This window comes from Micromys minutus (genome assembly GCF_963924665.1).
Source record: "Micromys minutus genome assembly, chromosome: 4".
Lineage (NCBI taxonomy): Eukaryota > Metazoa > Chordata > Mammalia > Rodentia > Muridae > Micromys > Micromys minutus.
In genome coordinates, this window is record NC_137973.1 from 37,514,872 (window position 1) to 37,534,190 (window position 19,319).

General features: G+C 35.0%; 1 protein-coding gene across 2 annotated transcripts in view; it reads left to right on the top strand.

Moving 5' to 3' along the window:
- TRIM33 (tripartite motif containing 33) overlaps window positions 1–19,319 on the top strand; it is a gene marked incomplete at its 5' end in the record, with an annotated part of 70,623 nt that overhangs the window by 34,888 nt on the left and 16,416 nt on the right. For both annotated transcript variants that reach the window (XM_080916182.1, XM_080916183.1), the window contains 7 exons: window positions 5,424–5,540; window positions 7,823–7,937; window positions 10,260–10,406; window positions 10,955–11,072; window positions 12,882–13,156; window positions 14,120–14,284; window positions 17,838–18,035. In XM_080916182.1, the coding sequence (XP_080772308.1) occupies window positions 5,424–5,540; window positions 7,823–7,937; window positions 10,260–10,406; window positions 10,955–11,072; window positions 12,882–13,156; window positions 14,120–14,284; window positions 17,838–18,035 (1,135 nt within the window). The remainder of the gene's footprint in view (window positions 1–5,423; window positions 5,541–7,822; window positions 7,938–10,259; window positions 10,407–10,954; window positions 11,073–12,881; window positions 13,157–14,119; window positions 14,285–17,837; window positions 18,036–19,319) is intronic.

Sequence of the window (19,319 nt, forward strand, 5' to 3'; positions counted from 1 at the left end):
TTCTGTCTTAATAATGTCTGTACTTGGAGTAGTTATAGTGGTTTCCATTTAGCATGTTAAGATTGTCCTTCAGGTGTACTTCAGTACTTCCTTTGTTTGTTTTTGGTTTTTGAGACAGGTTTTCTCTGTGGTCCTGGCTGTCTTGGAATCACTTTATAGACCAGCCTGGCCTTGAACTCACAAAGATCTATCTACCTTCCTCAGCCTTTCCAGTGCTGGGATTAAACAAATTAGCTCCCACTGTCTGGCTATTTATAATACTAGGCAGGTGAAATTTTCACCAATTAGACATGATATCTATACTAGTAATAATGTTCAGGTAAAAGAAATATAACCACATTACATTAAGTCTATTAAAGTCATTTTTAATACTTGTCATTTTTAAAAAAGATTTATTATATTTATGAGTATACTGTGGCTGTTTCCACACACACTAGAAAAGGGTACCAGCTTCTATTATAGATGGTTGTGAGTCACCATGTGGTTGCTGGGAACTGAACTCAAGACCTCTGGAAAAGTAGTCAATGCTCTTAACCACTGAGCCATCTCTTCAGGCCCCAATATTTGTCATTTTTAAAAACACAGTTCTACTTCCTAGTCTAACTTTATTATGTGTTAGAACTTAGCTTTAATAACTATTAGGTCAATGGGTTTTTAGAGTCTGTAGTTCATTGGGTTTCCTTGTGAAATAGTTCAATGTCCTTTATGTACCTGACTTTTTAACCCATTCATGGTATACAAGGTGGCTCTTGAACATAGAGGTTTGAAATGTGTGGACCCCGTTTACCCATGTTTTTTATTTTATTTTTTGATAGTAGTGACATTTTGAAAGAACTCTCAGATAATATGTGTAATGAAGTATAAAATAAGAAATCTTGAAGTTCTGAATTATGTCTATGTAGACAGTGATGGTCTTTCTCATTTATTACCAGTCTGTTTGCAAAAGTTAAACAAATCTTAAACACCATTACATGATATTTACTCCACTTGACTGAGATGTAAAGAAACAGATTCAGTATTAAATCATAGCCACAGAAAAAAAACTAGAGTTTAGCTGTAGTACATAAGCTTTCTGTTTATATTAAAATTTAGGTAAGTTAACTATCTGTTTAGAGTGCTATGTGACATTAATCATCTCTATGTGAACAGTTTATTTTTGGAGGATGTCACCAATTCAAGTTGGTAAAGGGGGAAAAAAAAAGAAAAAAGAGGAATGCCATAAACAAATAGAGATAAATTTGTTAGACTGAGAGTGAAAATTATAACTAGAACTACAAATTTTTAATTGGTTGTATTGGGTCATTAAAAAATTATTTGCCACTTAATAATTGGTGTTAGGTGTAGAGGCACATACCTTGAATCCTAGCACTTAAGCAGCAAAGTTTGGTGATTTCTATGAATGAGTTCTAGGTATGGTTGCTAGTGAGTTCTAGGACATCCAGAGATACTGGCTCTCAAAAATGAAACAACCAAAAATACATTCTATTCTTATAGAGGAGCTGGGTTTAGTTCCCAGCACCCAAAATGGGAGCTTACAGCTGCCAGTAACTCCAGTTACAGGGGATCCTGTAGGTTCTTGCATATTTGCAGGCTTATCACTCATACACATAAAATAATAAATAAATCTTAAAAACTAGTGATGTTCATGGGCAACTATTAGAGAATCTCAGTATGCCATAAAATGGAGCATACACATAGAATAAGTCTTTTTTTTTTTCTCTTGAAATAGTCATGCAAAGGTCATATCTGCTTACTATTCCTATCTGGGGTGAAGATGGGCTGGGCTTATTATAAAAGCTATGTTTCCTTTCCATTCATAGGTTAGTAAAAGAAAGCCCCAGACCTTGCTCTATTTGCTATCATCTTTTGATGTGTCTCTAACATCATTAGCCTTTAGTCTACTGAGACTAATACTATCTTTTATTCTTGTCATCCCAAAAGTGTACTGTATTCTCAGGTATTATTCATTATGTGTCTAGTCTCTTCTTTGTTCACTAATTGGTTTGCCATTGGTAGATTGTATCCACAACCTCTTCTTTTACCCCCTTTCTAGGTCTTTACTGCTATTATTAATCCTGCTTGCCTGGTGGTCCTCATAACTAGTCATTTTTATGTTCTATCATTGGACCTTATGAGATAGTTCCTTGCTGTTGAGGCCATCCTTTCTCTCTTCTCCCTCCAGATGTCCAGGTTTTAAAATCATACCTTGATCTATGACCAGTTATTATTGCTACTCTCTATAAAATCTCTTCAGTCATTCCCTTCATCTCTTAAAGATTTTAGTTTTTAACTCAATTGTTAATGGTAGTGTCTGACAATTACAGTACATAGCAATTTGCTCTTTCAGATCCCCTTAGTCTTTGTAGGATTTTTTTTCTTTCCATTTTTTGAGATAGAGCTAGCCTAGAAGTCACTATATAGCCCCTGAAAATACAGCAAATATATGATAGAAGAGATTAAAATCTTACATCTGTAAGACATCACAAATAGAAGTTGCAGGCCTGAAAATTGCTCTGGATGAGTTAACGAGGTGAGTCAATATAAAGGCCCAGGACTCAAACTATTACAGTGTTTATAAGCCCCGTCTTGTATACTTGGGCTGCACTAAATTCAAACTTTACAATAAGACTTGAGCTTTATACAGATACATAATATAGACATTTTACTCCATATAGTCTGATGAAGATACTGTCTATTCTTGACTAAAACAGCATTATGTGTGGTACATGACTATTGTTATAGAAAAATTTTAAGTTGCATAAATAATTGACTGATCCTTGTTTTTTTACATTGGAAGCCCTACCTATCTTGTGTATGTGATGTATGTGTATGTGTGCATGCAGCTGAGTATGTGTTTATATAGACCAAAGGTCAGTGTCAGCTATTGTCCCTCATCACTTGCAGCCTTACTTTTTGAGACAAGACCTTTACTTAACTTTAAGCTTATAGAAAAGCTATATTAGCTGCCATCAAGCCATGGGGGCCTTCCTGTCTCTCTACCACCCCTGCCCTGGGGTTATAGGCATGCACCACACACCTGACTTTGTATGTGGGGGCTGTGCATCTGAACTCATGTCCTCAGGATTGTACAGCAAGTTCTTTACTAGTGGAACAGTCCCTCTGGTCCCTTCTCTTTAATTGGGATATTTCCTTCTCTTACACGTATGAGCCTACTGTTTGTCTTTTCTGGTACCTCTTATTGAACCTAGGACCTTGTATGTGTTACAAATGCTCTACCATTAGAACACACATCTCTAGCCTTTCTATTTCTTTTTATTTCACTTAACATGCCCTTCATGACTAAGTTGTTTTATTTTTTTAATTTTATTATTTACTCAGTTAAGTTAGTGCTGCCTATTGCTGAATATTGAGTGAACTTGTTGACTTGATCTTGTTTAGGACATTATAGCTATAGTGAGTTCACCACTGCAGTGGCCATGTCATACCCCCAGAACAACAGTTTACTGCTTTCCTTTTTATCCTCTGGCATATATATATATATATATATATATATATATATATATATAATTAAAAAAAAAACACTAACTATCTTCAGACACACCAGAAGAGGGCATCAGATCTCATTACAGATGGTTGTGAGCCGCCATGTGGTTGCTGGGAATTGAACCTCAGGACTCTGGAAGAGCAGACAGGGCTCTTAACCACTGAGCCATCTCTCCAGCCCGGCCCTTAAATTCTTAAGTCCTTCTGTGATAGTCTTTCAGCTGGGTAGGAGTTGTGTGATATGGTGGCATTGATACTGGTGTCCCATTTAGGGCTCACCACTCAGTAAAGACTTATTATTAGCACTTTCAGAGTCTCTGCATTAACTGTGAGTGTTGTAGGGGGAAGCTTTTCTGGTCAAGGTGGAGGGAAGGCCTAATCTATGGATCTGAGCATAAATACTTAGAGAAGAAGAAACAGCTTGTTTAGCAAAAGAACAGTAGCAGGGTCTTGACTAGGGCTTATGATCTTCCTAGGCCATGGGCCAAATATACAGTCTGGGGCTCAAATTCTGTCTGTGTAATAGACCTTAAATTCCAGTCTCCAATGTAATTTGTTACCCCAATAACTTTTATGCCACTATTGTATGTACCAATGGGCTCATCTAATTTTGTTGTTGTGCAATTAATATTGCCTTAATTGACCTCACATCATTAAGATGTGATCACTAACAAATGTCAGTGATTTCAGTATCTTTGCTATACTAACTAGTAACAGTGCCCCAGTCTCCTGCCTATGCTTGTCTTAAGACTAAACTGTTCTTTTTATACTGTCATTTAGGTTTGATATTTTTAGTCTTCTATTTCTGTTGTATGATCTTCTAGAGTTCTGAATTTTCACATCTGCTTAGAATTATTCAAAGGCTTCACATTACTTAGAGAACAAAACAGAGAAATGGCATGGTATACCTGGCCCTTCATACTTATTTTATTTTAAATTAGACTTTGTCTCATATTTTGACATTTGAATATTCTTTGATCCTGATGAAATTTCAGTAAGTAATGTACTAAATATTCTACTCTTAGGATTTCTTAGTAGAGCTTTCCTAGGTTTCAAAGCCATTTTTTAGACACTAAATTTTTGATACAGATTATATCTTATCACAGTATATCAATGCAAATTTGTGCCTAAATATTACTGTAACTTGTGTTATAGTGGTTTTTACTTATATAGGAAACACACTGAACAACAACAACGAGACAAGCATGCAGAAGAAACTTGAAATTAGTTTGTTGGTTAATGAGTCATTTATAAAAATAAAATCTATTCTAATATTCTGATAGCTATGGACTCTGGACTTTAATATTAAATCTAAATTTCTAGTGTTATTAATTAGAAAGTTTGAGCATGTGTCAATCATTGACATTGTTAGAGTAAAATTTTATTGATATCTTGTATATGATAGAATTCCTTTGGAAAGCCTTATAAAACATAGCAGGTAATAAAAGCAGAAGCAACATAGCATGTGTATTATGACTATAGTTCTATTTTAAGATGCATAATTAGGTTTGTGGGTATATATAAGTTTTAGAGTATTTGCTTAGCATGTGAGTTTTACTTACAGAATTCAGTCACTGAATTTATATTCATTAACTGGTAGCAGTGATGTTGGAACTTTAGTAACTTTGATAGTATTTTGTATAGTATGTTGTATTATATGCATTCAAATTGTGTGCACCTTATTCAGGTTTAAAAAAAATAGAACCCTCTTCTGATGTAAGTCAGAGTGGTCACAGTTTTCTGAGGAAATTTTGCTTTCATAATGGCTGTTCCAGGCATATGGCATTAAATGGCTGTTGTAGTTCTATACAAGTGACAAGCAGGTAGAGTTATTTCAAGATTGTCTCATGTAACTCACTTCCTAAGTCTTAATTATAAAGTTTCTGTTTCAAATATAGTTTTTGTTTGCTTGTTTTAAGGTATCAGTTTTTAGAAGAAGCTTTTCAAAATCAGAAAGGTGCAATTGAAAATCTGTTGGCTAAACTTCTTGAAAAGAAGAATTACGTTCATTTTGCAGCTACACAAGTGCAGAATAGGTAAGCCTGTTGAATAAAAAAACATAATTTTGTTTTTAAGTTTGTTAAGAAAGAATGCATCTGGGCTGGAGAGATGGCTCAGTGGTTAAGAGCACTGACTTCTCTTCCAGAGGTCCTGAGTTCAATTCCCAGCAACCACATGGTGGCTCACAACCATCTGTAATGAAAACTGAAGCCACCTTCTGGTGTGTCTGAAGACAGCGACAATGCACTCATACATTAAATAAATCTTAAGAAATAATGCGTCCAAATTAATTTTTCTACTACATTAAACATATTTAGAAGATACAACTTTTAATAGATGAAATAGGATTTGAAGTTGTTGTATTTATTAACAAAACAAGTTTACAAAATGTTTAAAAATTTTAGGTTGTATCTTTGATCCTTTGTTTCATTTTTGTTTTTTGAGACAAGGTTCTTCTGTGTAGCCTTGGCTGTCTTACAGCTCACTTTGTGAACTAAGATGGCCTCAAACTAGAGATTTACCTCTCTCTGCCTCCAGAGTGCTGGGGCTAAAGCTGTTTACCACCATGGCTGGACATCTTTGACTTTATAATTAATAAGGCTTCAATGTATATATTCTTTGAACTTGGAAAATGAGTTAATATGGAGAGGACTGAATTAAAATTAAAAGGCAGAGATTGTGTAGAAGACACACTATAAAGACAGAATAACTGGGGCTTGCTGCCCACCAGCCTAGTGTTAGGCTCAGTGAGAGACCGTTTCAAGGAAACGAGGGAAATGCATCTCTCCATAACTACCGTTCCCATTATTTAAAACTTCTATTTAATATTTCTCCATTTAAAAATTATTATTGCTGATGTTGTTACTTATCTTTGTGTGTGTTTGCTTGCTTCTCTATACATGCACCAGTGCATGCCTACGGAGGCCAGAAGAAGGATTGGGATGTCTGGAACTGTTGTTACTGATGGTTGTGATCCTCCTGGTGGGTGCTAGCAATGAATCCAGGTGCTCCGCAAGAGAATTAAGTACTCTTAGCCACAGAGCAATCTTTCCAGCCCAGCCCACTTTTTTTTTTTTTTTTAACTTTAGAAATTTATCTTTTATGTGTGGGTGTTTTGCCTGTATATGTGTGCACACTTTATGCCTGGTGCTTGAAAAGGTCAGAATGAGGAGTTGGAGCTTGCCATGTGAGTTCTAGGAATTGAACCTGGGTCCTTTGCAAAATCTCTTAACCTCTGAACTATCTCTCCAGGTGCCCTCCTCCCACTAGTTTTTGGTGTATATGTGTTAAGTAAAGTAAATCTGTCCAAGACTTGTCTCTTCCCAGTGTGCTTTATGTATAGTACTAGTGATTAGTAGCATTACTTTTTATTTCCTGTTTTCTATTTAATGAGGATAGGATTGAACAAAATTTGCAAAGAAGTCTAAACAAGCAGTGACATACAGGCAAAGGAGGGAAAACTATTACATTGTCGAGTATATAAAAATTGCTTGTCTGTATTTGGCTAATGAAAGGCAGTTTATACAAAATTAGAGAAGATGAGGACTACATATTATGGTTAGTTTTAACATTTTACTTAAATTAATGAGATTGCTTACTTCTCACTTTATAAATATGAAAGCAATCCAGCACTTTATAGTTGTAACCAAAACTATAATACCTAAAATTGCAGTAGGTGGAGATATTTATTTTTAAAACATTGAGTAACTGTTAAAAATGGATCAAAGATTCAGAATCTTTGGGGAATAGAACAAATTCTTAGCAAGGAAAGAAGCCCTGATCACTGCTAACAGGTACTCCCTCAACCCCCGGTGATTTCGTGTGTTTTTGCTCTTTATAGTGTGAAGTCAGTTTGAGAGGAAATTATGAAACTAACATAAATTAAAATCCACATTTGAAGTGATAAAGTTTGAAGCAGAATAGATGCTTTTATTTTAAATTCTTGCTCTTACTATTCTTTTGTATTTTGTTGGCAGAAGCATTTTTAATGGAATTTAAAAAGGACTAAACAGAATAAATGTAGTAAATTTAACACTAAGTCAGTATTGCTAGGCATTTATACATTATATTCATGCTGTAGGAGTTTGACATTGTTCTACAGATGAGTGAACTGGCCTTCATGAGCTTAGTTTAAGTTATTGAATATTGAATTTAGTCTTCGTATAACTTTCCTAGATCTAATAAAGCAGTTAGGTCTATCGAAACATTAGACACATTTTTAACTTAATTACTTGTGTAAAGTGCCTAGTTGGGTGAATTTCTGTTGATTCAGACACAGGTTGAGTTGATGACTTAATGCTGCATTTTTCTTATTTAGGATTAAAGAAGTAAATGAGACTAACAAGCGAGTAGAACAGGAAATTAAAGTGGCCATCTTCACCCTTATCAATGAAATTAATAAGAAAGGAAAATCTCTCTTACAACAGCTAGAGGTATGGTTTAAAGCAAAAATTAAAAATGCTTCTCTTGCTCTTCAGCTGTTCTTTGGTTATTGAAAGCGCTTTTAAATGGGTTGAGGATAAAGAAATAAAGTAAAATAGGAAATGGGGCTTTTGTTTTTGTTTTTAAGTTTTCTGTTGGGAATGAGAACGTTTAGTTTGTAGTTTAATGATTTTTTTTGGGGGGGGGGGCTAACTTGGAAATTGTCATATTAGCTTTGAACTTATAGAAACTGTTTCCGAAGTGCTGGAATTAAAGGTTTGCACCACCATGCCTGACATAAAACAGTTTTGTTTTTGTTAGTTTGTTTTAAAGCCATATATCTTGGGAATAGTGATACCATCTTAAGAAAGAATTATTACTGAAGCATGATGTATGTGAAAACAAACCAAGTGCTTTGAATTTTTTTTTTCCTTTCTAGTTTAACTTCTTTTCCTCAGTTTAAGTTTTTTTTATATAAATGCAATTGGGCTTGTGATTGAACCATTTATATTATAATTGACCACATTTTTTTCCACACATTTTGAATTATATAATACAAATCCTAAACTTTTTTTTTAAAGATTTATTTATTATGTATACAGTACCTGTATTATGTATGCCTGTACCCCAGAAAGGGGCACCAAGATCACATTACAGATAGTTGTTAGCTGCTGACATGTGGTTGCTGGGAACTCAGCTCTGGAAGAGTAGTCAGTGCTTTTAACCACTGAACCATCTCTCCAGCTCAAACCCTAACTTAATTTTAAACCATTTCGTTTCATATTCTGAAATTAATATGTGCATAGTTATAAATTTCCTGAGACATTCGTGTTGTTTTGAAATCTAAATTAAGTTTTTTGTTATTGTTTGTTTTATTTTCCTTCCCCTCAAGACAGGGCTTCTCTGTGTAGCTTTGAATATTCTTAACTCTGTAGACCAGGGTAGCCTCAAACTCAGAGATCTGTTTGTCTCTCCCTCCTGTGCTGGGATTAAAGGCATGTCCCACCACTGACCAGCCCCAAGTCAAGTTTTAATCCTAATCTTTACTGTAGTTTAATGTGGTCTCAGAAAATTTCAAGTGTGAATTTTATGATTGTGTTTTTTAAAGGATAAATATTTCATATTTTTTGCTCTGACATAGGTTTGTATGATATTGAGGGTGTATTTTATGTTCCACTGGAAAGTTAAATTGTCCTTAGAATTTTTTTTCTATTCATAGAACCTTAAAGATATGAGATTGATAGTTACATACAAATGAAAGAATCCTGTGAGCACAATAATTTAAATTTTGTCTTTTAAACACATTTGCATTGAAAAACAGTGGTGAGAATAAAAGACTTGAACATATTAAAGTCTGGTATTTTTTAACTATTCTACTTGTAGTCTGTGAGTTTTAACTCTAATAGATTTAATCTTTAGAATAACCACCTGAATACAGAACAGTTAGTAGTAACTTTGATACATTTAAATGTATTGTAAATTCATTTCAAGGACTTAGGAATTTAAACACTTCTAAGTGCTTTGTGAGGTATATTCCATATATCTTAACACGATAATAGTTTTTAAAATAGCTTTTTCTTGTATATGTTTCTAAGTAATAAAAGATGCTTTTCTAAGCTTTGTTAAGAGATTGATTCTGTCTGTTCAATACTTTTATCTATTGATTTATATTATAAAGTGAACTTGTTCTTCTTTGAAAAAATACTATTTAGTAAATGAAATCGAATACTTTAGGGGAGAAAATGATTAAGAAGTAGGTAGGTTATTTTGTCAAAGTATGTAGGATATCACCTGGGTTTTTCCTTTGGAATGATTTTTTCTGAACAAGAGTGATTTTCCTATGGTACAGGGTTTTTTTTTGTTTTTGTTTTGTTTTGTTTTGTTTTGTTTTGGGTATTTAAGAGAAATTTTAACCTTATCCTCAAGCCCATACCAGTAGGTGTCACTAGTAGCTCAGCATTTTCTTTGACCCAGAAAGCATAGTTAAGATTATATAAAATGATTTCTCAAGGTTGGCTATAGTATATTGGATCAGTTTAACAACAGGAAGACACTATTTTGAACAGTTATTTTTTTGATGAAAGAAAACCCTTAAACCACTGCTAATGTCCTGAATGAAGTAGATTAACAGATCAGAAAGATTTAGTCCCACTAAATCTTCTTAGTTCCTTTAGTTCCTTTTAGTATTTTAGTTACTTTCCTTCTGATTGCTTATAGCTTCATTAAGTAATTACAGTTTTCTCTTACACAAGTTTTGCAGTAGATAGAGGTATCTGTGTGTGTCCTTTTTTTTTTTTTTTTTTAAATTCTTCAGTGAAGCTCTTTTATTTCAGAATGTTACAAAAGAAAGACAGATGAAGCTACTGCAGCAGCAGAGTGACATCACAGGCCTCTCCCGGCAGGTGAAGCATGTTATGAACTTTACAAACTGGGCCATTGCAAGTGGCAGCAGCACGGCACTACTTTATAGCAAGCGTCTGGTGAGGCACATCTTGTATCTTTATTTTTACTTAGTGGACCCATTATTTACAAGTGTAGAATGTTTATATTATAAATATAAAAACCTGCTTAAAGTATAAACATTTATTTTGGCGAATATAACCATCTTTATATAAAAGATTCAGAAAAACTGCTATCGTATTAACTGTAATTCCAGGTAGCACTTGGAATTGGATTGACACAAGAGTTCAAGGTTAACCTGCATTTCATATCAATTCCCTGAATCAAAGAGCTGGAACATTTTTATCTGTTGTTCCCAGTTATTTTTGATTAATTTCATTTCTGTCGTTTTCTTGGACTTTCATAATTAGAATCATACCATATGTATTCTTTTGAGGATACTTAGTATCCTAGTACAGTTTACTATCAAAAGTGGCAGAAATTCAAGTGAGTTGATTTTATTTGCTTGCTAGATGTTTACACCGTCTTCTGTGATATCTGGGGCTTTATGAACTTTAAAAAACGTCTCTAATATGCTGCTTCAACTAACATTTAATTTTAATACTAATGTGAATTTTTTCCTCTGAAGATTACTTTTCAGTTACGTCATATTTTGAAAGCACGATGTGATCCTGTTCCTGCTGCCAATGGAGCAATTCGTTTCCATTGTGATCCCACCTTCTGGGCCAAAAATGTAGTGAATTTAGGTGAGAAGTCATTTCATGTATATTGTTTGGACTATAAAGTTGAGAGGATAAACCATTTTATCAAATTCTTGATACAGTTTTTAAACTTCAAGATGTGAATGATTTATGTATTAGAAATTCTTGGTACTAGGGCTTGAACCCTGTCCTCCAGCATGTTAAACCATGCTCTACTTCCTCCTCAGTCCTTGTAGAGTGCTTTTCCATGTGGTCTATTTCTATACTATCTTTTTCAAAATTAATATTGGTGTAGTAATGATTATTCTCTGAATAATTATTTAGATGTTTAGTAGTTTAATTATATCAAGTGATTCAGTGGAGAAGGAACTTGAGTTCACTGAAGTGTTATAGCCACATTCTAAGGATTGTTAGACAAAAGGAACTCTTTTCACTCAGTAAAGAAATAGACATTGCTTTTGTTTCTCCATATCACTGACCTAAAGACCATGGGTGAAAGTAGTAGAGGTAAACAAAAAACCAAGCAAGTGATTTTTGTAATTTTAGTTACTAAGGAATCTGAGACTGGGGTGGGGAGATTACTTGAGCCTATGAGTTTGCTAAGACACCCCTCTTCTCCTTCGGTAAAATAAAACCGTATGACTCAGAATGAAATCTGCCATCCATTTGAGTATTTCCACTTTTAAAGTAATCATGTCCTTGAGAGTTGAATTTTATTGTTTAAAATACCATATTTTGATAAACAGAAAAAAGATACTTAATTTTGACTTTAGATGTACCATAGGAAAATCACTCTTGTTTGGCTTACTGAGGGAGGGAGAAGGGGGAAGAGAATGTGAGTGTGTGTGTGTGTGTGTGTGTGTGTGTGTGTGTGTGTGTATTTCATTTTGTACTGCATTTTCAAAAAGTTTTTTTTATAAAAATCATTACTTGAAACAAGAGTTTTTCTTTGTAGCCTGCCAATATTACCTCAGAGAAAATGACTATATAAAACTGAAGGGAAATGGCCAGTTTAAAGGTATATACATGTTTTAAAATATTCAGAATTTCCATAGAAAATTATTTGGTAGCTGGGTACTACCTCCCCCTTAACATTGACAATTCGAAAGCAGATGGGGAGACAGAGAAATGGCTCAGTGGTTAAGAGCACTGGCTACCCTTTAGAGAACCCAGTTTAAATCTCAGCACCCATATGGCAGCTCACAATTGTCTGTAACTCCCAATTCCAAAGGATCTGGTAGCCTCTTCTGATCTCTTTCGATAACCAGGAATACAATAGTTGATGTACAGACATAGATAGTCAAAACACCTGTACACATTTAGAAGGAAAGAAAAGGAAACCAGATAGAAACAGTATAGCCACCATCATGAATAAATCCCGGAGTTTGTCATGGAAGAATTGGTTCAGACTGACTGGATGCTTCCTCTAATAATGTCTCTTTCAGTCTCCAGCCAGCTAGCCTGGGTTATGCAGCAGCAAAGACACCGTGCCTCAAACTAGCTGGAAAGGTGAGGACTGACATCCAAAGGTTGTCCTCTGACCTCCACATGTGCACTGTTGTGCCTGCCCACTACCATTCACACCCCTCCAAAAAATGCACATGCATACATACATCACACCCACATAGGTCTAACTAAGAACAGATAGTGTATTCTAAGCTTATTTGTGGGAGGGTTCAAGGGGCTTTGTAATCTGTTGAGTTTCTAATTAGCATCATTAAACCTAGCTCTCACTTGTGACGTGTTGGATGCTCTGAGGTGCTAATTGTCAGAAGGCGAAAAAGATAAGTGATTCATCTTTGAAGTGGGCTATTTAGTTATTTTTAAATCCTTCTTATTTTTTTATACCCTCAGGTAATCTAGTAATAGAGAGTAAGCCAGCTCCTGGTTATACTCCTAATGTTGTAGTTGGGCAAGTTCCTCCAGGGACAAACCACATTAGTAAAACCCCTGGACAGATTAATTTAGCACAGCTTCGACTCCAGCACATGCAGCAACAAGTGTATGCACAGAAACATCAGCAGTTACAACAGATGAGACTGCAACAGCCACCAGCTCCTGTACCAACAACAACAACAGCAACACAGCAGCATCCTAGGCAAGCGGCCCCACAGATGTTACAACAACAGGTAAGCATTGTGCTCTCCGTTAGTGATAGAAATTAAGATCATAAATTTACACATTCATTCTGTGCACATGAATTGCACAATGTGAGTTACTAGGTAAAGGTCAAAGGTCAGAAATATGGGGAAAGTTTGAAAAATAAAGGTGTTAAGTAAGATCATGGGAAGCTATGACATTTTGCCTCATCGTATGATATATGCCCACACATAGACACAAAATTGTGAGCCAAAGAACCAGATTGTTTCTAAGCTCTGGTGCATTAGGCATTTGCTGGAATTATTCTTTTCTTTGGTGTTGTTTATGTGCTGCTTCACAGTCAATATTGTTAACTCTAAGATGAGATGAGTTAATGTCAGTCCCCCATTTCACTCCTCATTCCTTTTCTCCCTTCCTCCTCCTTTCCCAGAAAACGTAGATAAAAAAAAAATTGGAGTGACTTTTTTTTTTTTTAAAACAAAATCAAAAAGTTTACCAAAACAATAAAAAAGTTTGCTTAGAAACATTTTAGTTACACAGAGGTAAAATTCAGATGACTAAGTCCTGCTTTGTTGGACAGTTGAGAGGAAACAACCCCAGCTCCTTACACCTTAATAGTTAGGCTTCCTTCCCATTAATAGCGGAGTGACTTTTTATAGTAATTATCAGTTCTGTAAGTATTGGGATTGGAAAAGAGAATATGGCTTAATACTGTACCTTAATAATACGTAATACTTACTCTGTTCTGAATTATTACCACTTTGACATTTTATGATTGAACAATAAATTTGTAGAAATATTATATCAACTAGGCATGGTTGGTGCACACCTTTAATCCCAGTACTTGGGAGGTAGAGGCAAATGGATTTCTGAGTTTGAGAATAACATGGTCTATATAGTGAGTTCCAGGACAGCCAGGGCTACAAAGAAATAGCCTGTCTCAAAAAAAAGAAAGAAAATATTACATGACTTAAAATTTCTACTTTTTACAGCCTCCAAGATTGATCAGTGTGCAAACAATGCAGAGAGGCAACATGAACTGTGGAGCATTTCAAGCCCATCAGATGAGACTGGCTCAGAATGCTGCCAGAATACCAGGGATACCCAGGCACAGTGCCCCCCAGTACTCCATGATGCAGCCACATCTCCAAAGACAAGTATGCCTAGAGTTACATTTGTAAGAATCATACAATTTTAAAACTAAAGAGATCATTTTTCATAACTAGTTGTTTATGAGTTTGATATTTATGATAACTTGATGTTTTAAATATATCCTCTTTTCCCAGAAAAATGTACATTCACATGAAAATTTGTCTCTTTTAAACTTACACCATGGATTAACTCTGGTTCATCTAAACTTATTACCTGGAGAGTGAAAAACAAGTCAAGGGACTTTGGATTTATATTTAGTCACAAACAGTAATTCTGAAAATCAAGGGTAGAACTTAAATTTTCTGATACTGCTAGTATGCTTTTTAATATGACATTTTGATCTTGATAATAGAATTTTTTAATAAGGCTAACTATGTATATCTTTATATTCTTTATATACTCAGGCATTATTCTTTTTAGATATGTGTAATCTTAAAAATTACTCTGGGTTAGAGTGTGCTTGAAATTCTGGATTTGATGTCCATTACTACCAGAAAACTCCAAGATAATAATAATAACTTGTGTTGGGTTTAGTAGCTTTGATTGTTATTCCAGTGCTAGAGAGGTAGTGGTAGGAGAATCAGAAGTTCAGGGTTATTCTTGGCTTTAAAGGGAATTCAAGGTCAGCCTAGGCTGCAGTAGACCTTGTCTCAAAAACCAACTCTATAGGATGGAGAAATGGCACAGTGGTAATGCACTTACTACTCTAACAGAGGACCTGCATCTGGTTCCAAGGACCTGGCAGCTCAGAACCACCTATAACTCCAGTTTTAGGAGTTCTAAGAGAGCACTGTTACACAGAAACTCATGCTTACATACACATGCGCATAAAAAGACATTTTTTTAAAAAGTAAAAATAAAGTGATTTACAGACATTTATAATCTTTAAATAAATTCTATAATTACACAGATAAAATATAAGAGTCGTTATAAAAATGAAGCCACTTTTTAAAAAAAGCAGTATTCAAGCTTTTTTTTCTTTAAAGAAAAACTCAATTGGGTGCTGTCTGAAAACATGAACTGACATGGTAGTGCACACTTGTCATCTTAAGGCTTGAGGTAGAGTAGAAATAATATGTGTGAGTTGGAAGCCAGGCCGGTCTACAGAGAGATTGTCTCAGAAATAAAGAAGCATGCTATAGAGCCTGTTAAAGTAACTGGTTAAAGTGCATTGGTGGTCTTGCTATAACAGATGTGAGTTATAACCACTGCACTAGAATTTTGGGGAGGGGGAATTTTGAGATGATCTATAAAGTACTATTCTCTTGCAGAGGACCTAATTTCATTCCTAGCACTTACATGGCAGTTTACAATAACCTGTGACCAGGCTATGCTCCAGGTATCCTAAATAGAGTCAAATTGTTTCCAGAAGGAAAGAATAAAAGCACTTGGTGCAGCGAGTATCTAATATTTTGGTCAAAACTACCCCAAGAAAGACTTGTGGAAAAAAAAAGTTTACTCACCTTATATAAAACTTTTATAAATTTTTAAGTAGTGCCAAAATATTATAGTATATTATAAATATTGACTTTAAAAATAAACGTGGGATGTGAGATGACTCAGCACGTAAAGTCATTTGCCACTAAGCCTTGAATTTGTTACTCACAAACTTCAGGGTAGAAAAAGAGATCCAAATCTTGCAATTTTGTCTTCTAACCTCCACATTGGTACACATGCGCACAAACACACTCACATGTGAACACACACACACACACGAGGTGGCTAGAGAGATGATAGTTCACAACTGTCTGCAGCTCCAGTCTCTTGGGATCCTCTGGCCTCGTGGCACAGTGCATATAGTGCATAGACACTCGTGTTGGGAAAACACTCTTACACATAAAACTAAGTAAATCTTAAGTTCTACATTATTATTTCTTTTGTAATTCAAAAAAATTCAGACTATTCTCCTTACACTTGAACTTCTTTTACAACTTTCATTAAATTTTATCTTCTGGTTTTTATCTGACAAACCTTTTGTAATTTTCTGTAGAAAAAAAATTTTAATAAAAGTTGGTGGCTAAATTGAGTGATAATGAAGGCTCCTATTGAAAAGTTATTATTTGTATACAGCTACTGAGTCAAAAATACGTTTATATGATTTTAAGAATAAGCTGACAAGGCCACAGAGAGATGGCTCAGCAGTTAGGAGAACTTCTGCTCTTGCAGAGGACCGACCTGGTTTTTGTTCCCAGCATTCATGTGGCTACTCAGACTGTAAATCCACTTTAAGGTATCTGACATCCGTGGGGACTGCACACATGTGGTACACATGTACATTCAGGAACTCAGAAACATATTCTATTATTAAATAGAATGATAATCAGATAATATAAAATTCTTTAATGTATACATTTATATGAATTAAGTATATTATTTTTTACTTCCTTTTCAGCTATATATTTACTGTTATTTATTGTTAGAATAAGAATAATTGATTTTTATAGAAGGTTTTTGTTTTTATGTAATACTCAAGAAACTTGACAAAATATGTAATTGGACGGTAGAAATTTATCACAAAATATCCTTCAGTGTTTTGAATGTTTTGTAACAGCTGTCCTTGTAGTTTGGTTTCACTAGTGAGGGGTTTACTGGCTCTTCATTTTTGCTGGTCTGCAGTATTAGCCTGTTTTTAAACACCCAAGTCTTTCTCCAATTGTGCCTTTATTTAACTTTGCTATTTGTTTTAGTTTCCCCCATATTAGTTAGCAGCATGCCAATACTTTTGTGAAAAGACCATGCATAACACATTGTTAGGCAAATATGGTTTTAAATTCATACCTTGGTTTCCTTATAACTATTGACATACCCTTGTACTCCTTAGTTCCTGGGGTACTTTTAAGTATTGTGTGTACCTTGGTGCATTTCAACATTTGAAAGAATACAAATGAAACAATCAGACTAGGTTTTATGCCTTTTCCTTCAGAAGTAACTTAGCATGTTTAGCTTTTTAATATTTAAGTGATTTAATTGTATATGTATAGTAACTTACTTCTAAAAGGCCTTAAATATATATGACCTTAAATAATCCTTGTAATAGTTCTCTTAATGAAATCAGAAAGGATCATTTATCCATAATTCAGGATTACTGTTTGGAGATTATGTCACTTTTAAGACTGCATAGTATTAGAGCCAGAAATCAGTATCATAGTTCCTTTGTGAAATTCATCATGCATTTTTACCATATCAAGTTACATTTTGTAGTTCTTTTTCATTAGCTAAAAGACTAAAGAATCAAAGAGGAATGTCTTCAGAACCATGACTTTTGTGTCCTGCTATTTGCAAACTTGGTGGCTTCCATATCTTCATACATCCGTGTTCTGAAGATTGTATCAGTAGACTGTCATTTGCAAATCTTTCTCTAGATAGTACGTAAAAATTAGTGAAAAAGAAAAGAATAGTTTAAACTGTTTCCTTGTATAAGTTTGAGAGGCCTCACTTTGTCAGCTGCAGGTACTTTTAGTTGTGAAGGATACACTAAAAACAGTTACTATTGTTGCTAAGGTATGGTTCATAGATGCTGGCAGAGCACATGGTAATAGTACCTTCTTTCCCAAACAGCATTCAAACCCAGGACATGCTGGACCCTTTCCAGTTGTATCAGCACACAACCCAATCAACCCAACAAGCCCTACCACAGCAACTATGGCAAATGCAAATCGAGGTCCCACAAGCCCGTCTGTTACAGCAATAGAATTAATACCCTCAGTCACCAATCCAGAAAACCTACCATCGTTGCCAGATATCCCACCTATACAGGTTTGTATTTACTCTAAGCAAGTCATTCAAAATCCCATACTAAAAGAAGATATGTGTTTTCGATTTTGTTTCAGGACCCATATTTCCTTGAACCTTCTGAAGAGTAAAGGAAAATTTAAAGTTATTGTGCTGAAACTAATACTCCTTTACTTTATGTTTTAAAGTTAGAAGAAACCGAATACATGTTAAGAGTATCTAAACAGGTATAATAATAGACCAATACTAGCTTTGTTGATATGCTAATTCTTTACACTTTTTAGCACTTTCCAAAGGCTGGCCTCAATCAAATAATTTGCATTCTAAGAATTTGTAATCTAATAGAGACTCAGGACCAAAATGGGTTCTCATCTTTTGTACCCCTTATTTTTGATTCATAATTCAGGATATTCGACTCCTCATATAAACACTTGCGTAGAGAAAGGCTGTGTTTGAGGGTTTAGATATCGGGCATGTTGGGTCATATACTAAAAGGGAAGAAATAATGATGAAGAAAGAGAAGACGAATAGCACAATGCTTCCGAGGTTTCTCATTTCTTTCAGTGGAGATGTTTTCCTAAGACATTTCCAGCTTATTTGAATTAAAATTATGTTCTTAAATATAAATAAAGACTTGAGGATTCTACTGTTACTTTCTTGTATTAGAGTTGGAGGTCTCCATGGAAGCAAGAACAGTGAAGGTGCTAAAATAGTAGGACGGTTTTGTTTTGTTTTGCTGAGACTACTTTTACATATCCCTGGCTGGCCGCAAAGTCACCGAGATCCTCTTTTTGCCTCGTGAACTAATATTGAAGCCATGGCCACCATATTCACATCACAGAAATCCCATAAAAACACAAAATTGTTAACCATAATATATATAAGTAAAAGACCTTAAGGGTTTTTTCTTTTCTTTTTTAAATGCAATCAAATGCATACCATTGTGTTGGCCATCTACTGATGGCCATGGGACTTCCCTTAGATTGGTTAAACACTTAAGTTTATGAAGCTGCTGCTGTAACATAGGCAATAAATATTTTCCTTAACATAAGCTTTGCGCTAGGCATGTGGCTCAGTGGCATAGTGCTTATCTAGCATGTTCAAAGAACCAGCCAACCTACCTACCTACCTACCTACCTACCTACCTACCTACCTACCTACCTACCTACCTCCCTACCTCCCTACCTCCCTACCTCCCTACCTCCCTCCTACCTACCAACCTATCTACCTACCTACTACCTACCTACCCACCTCCCTCCCTCCCTCCCTCCCTCCCTCCCACCCACCCACCCACCCACTCACCCACCT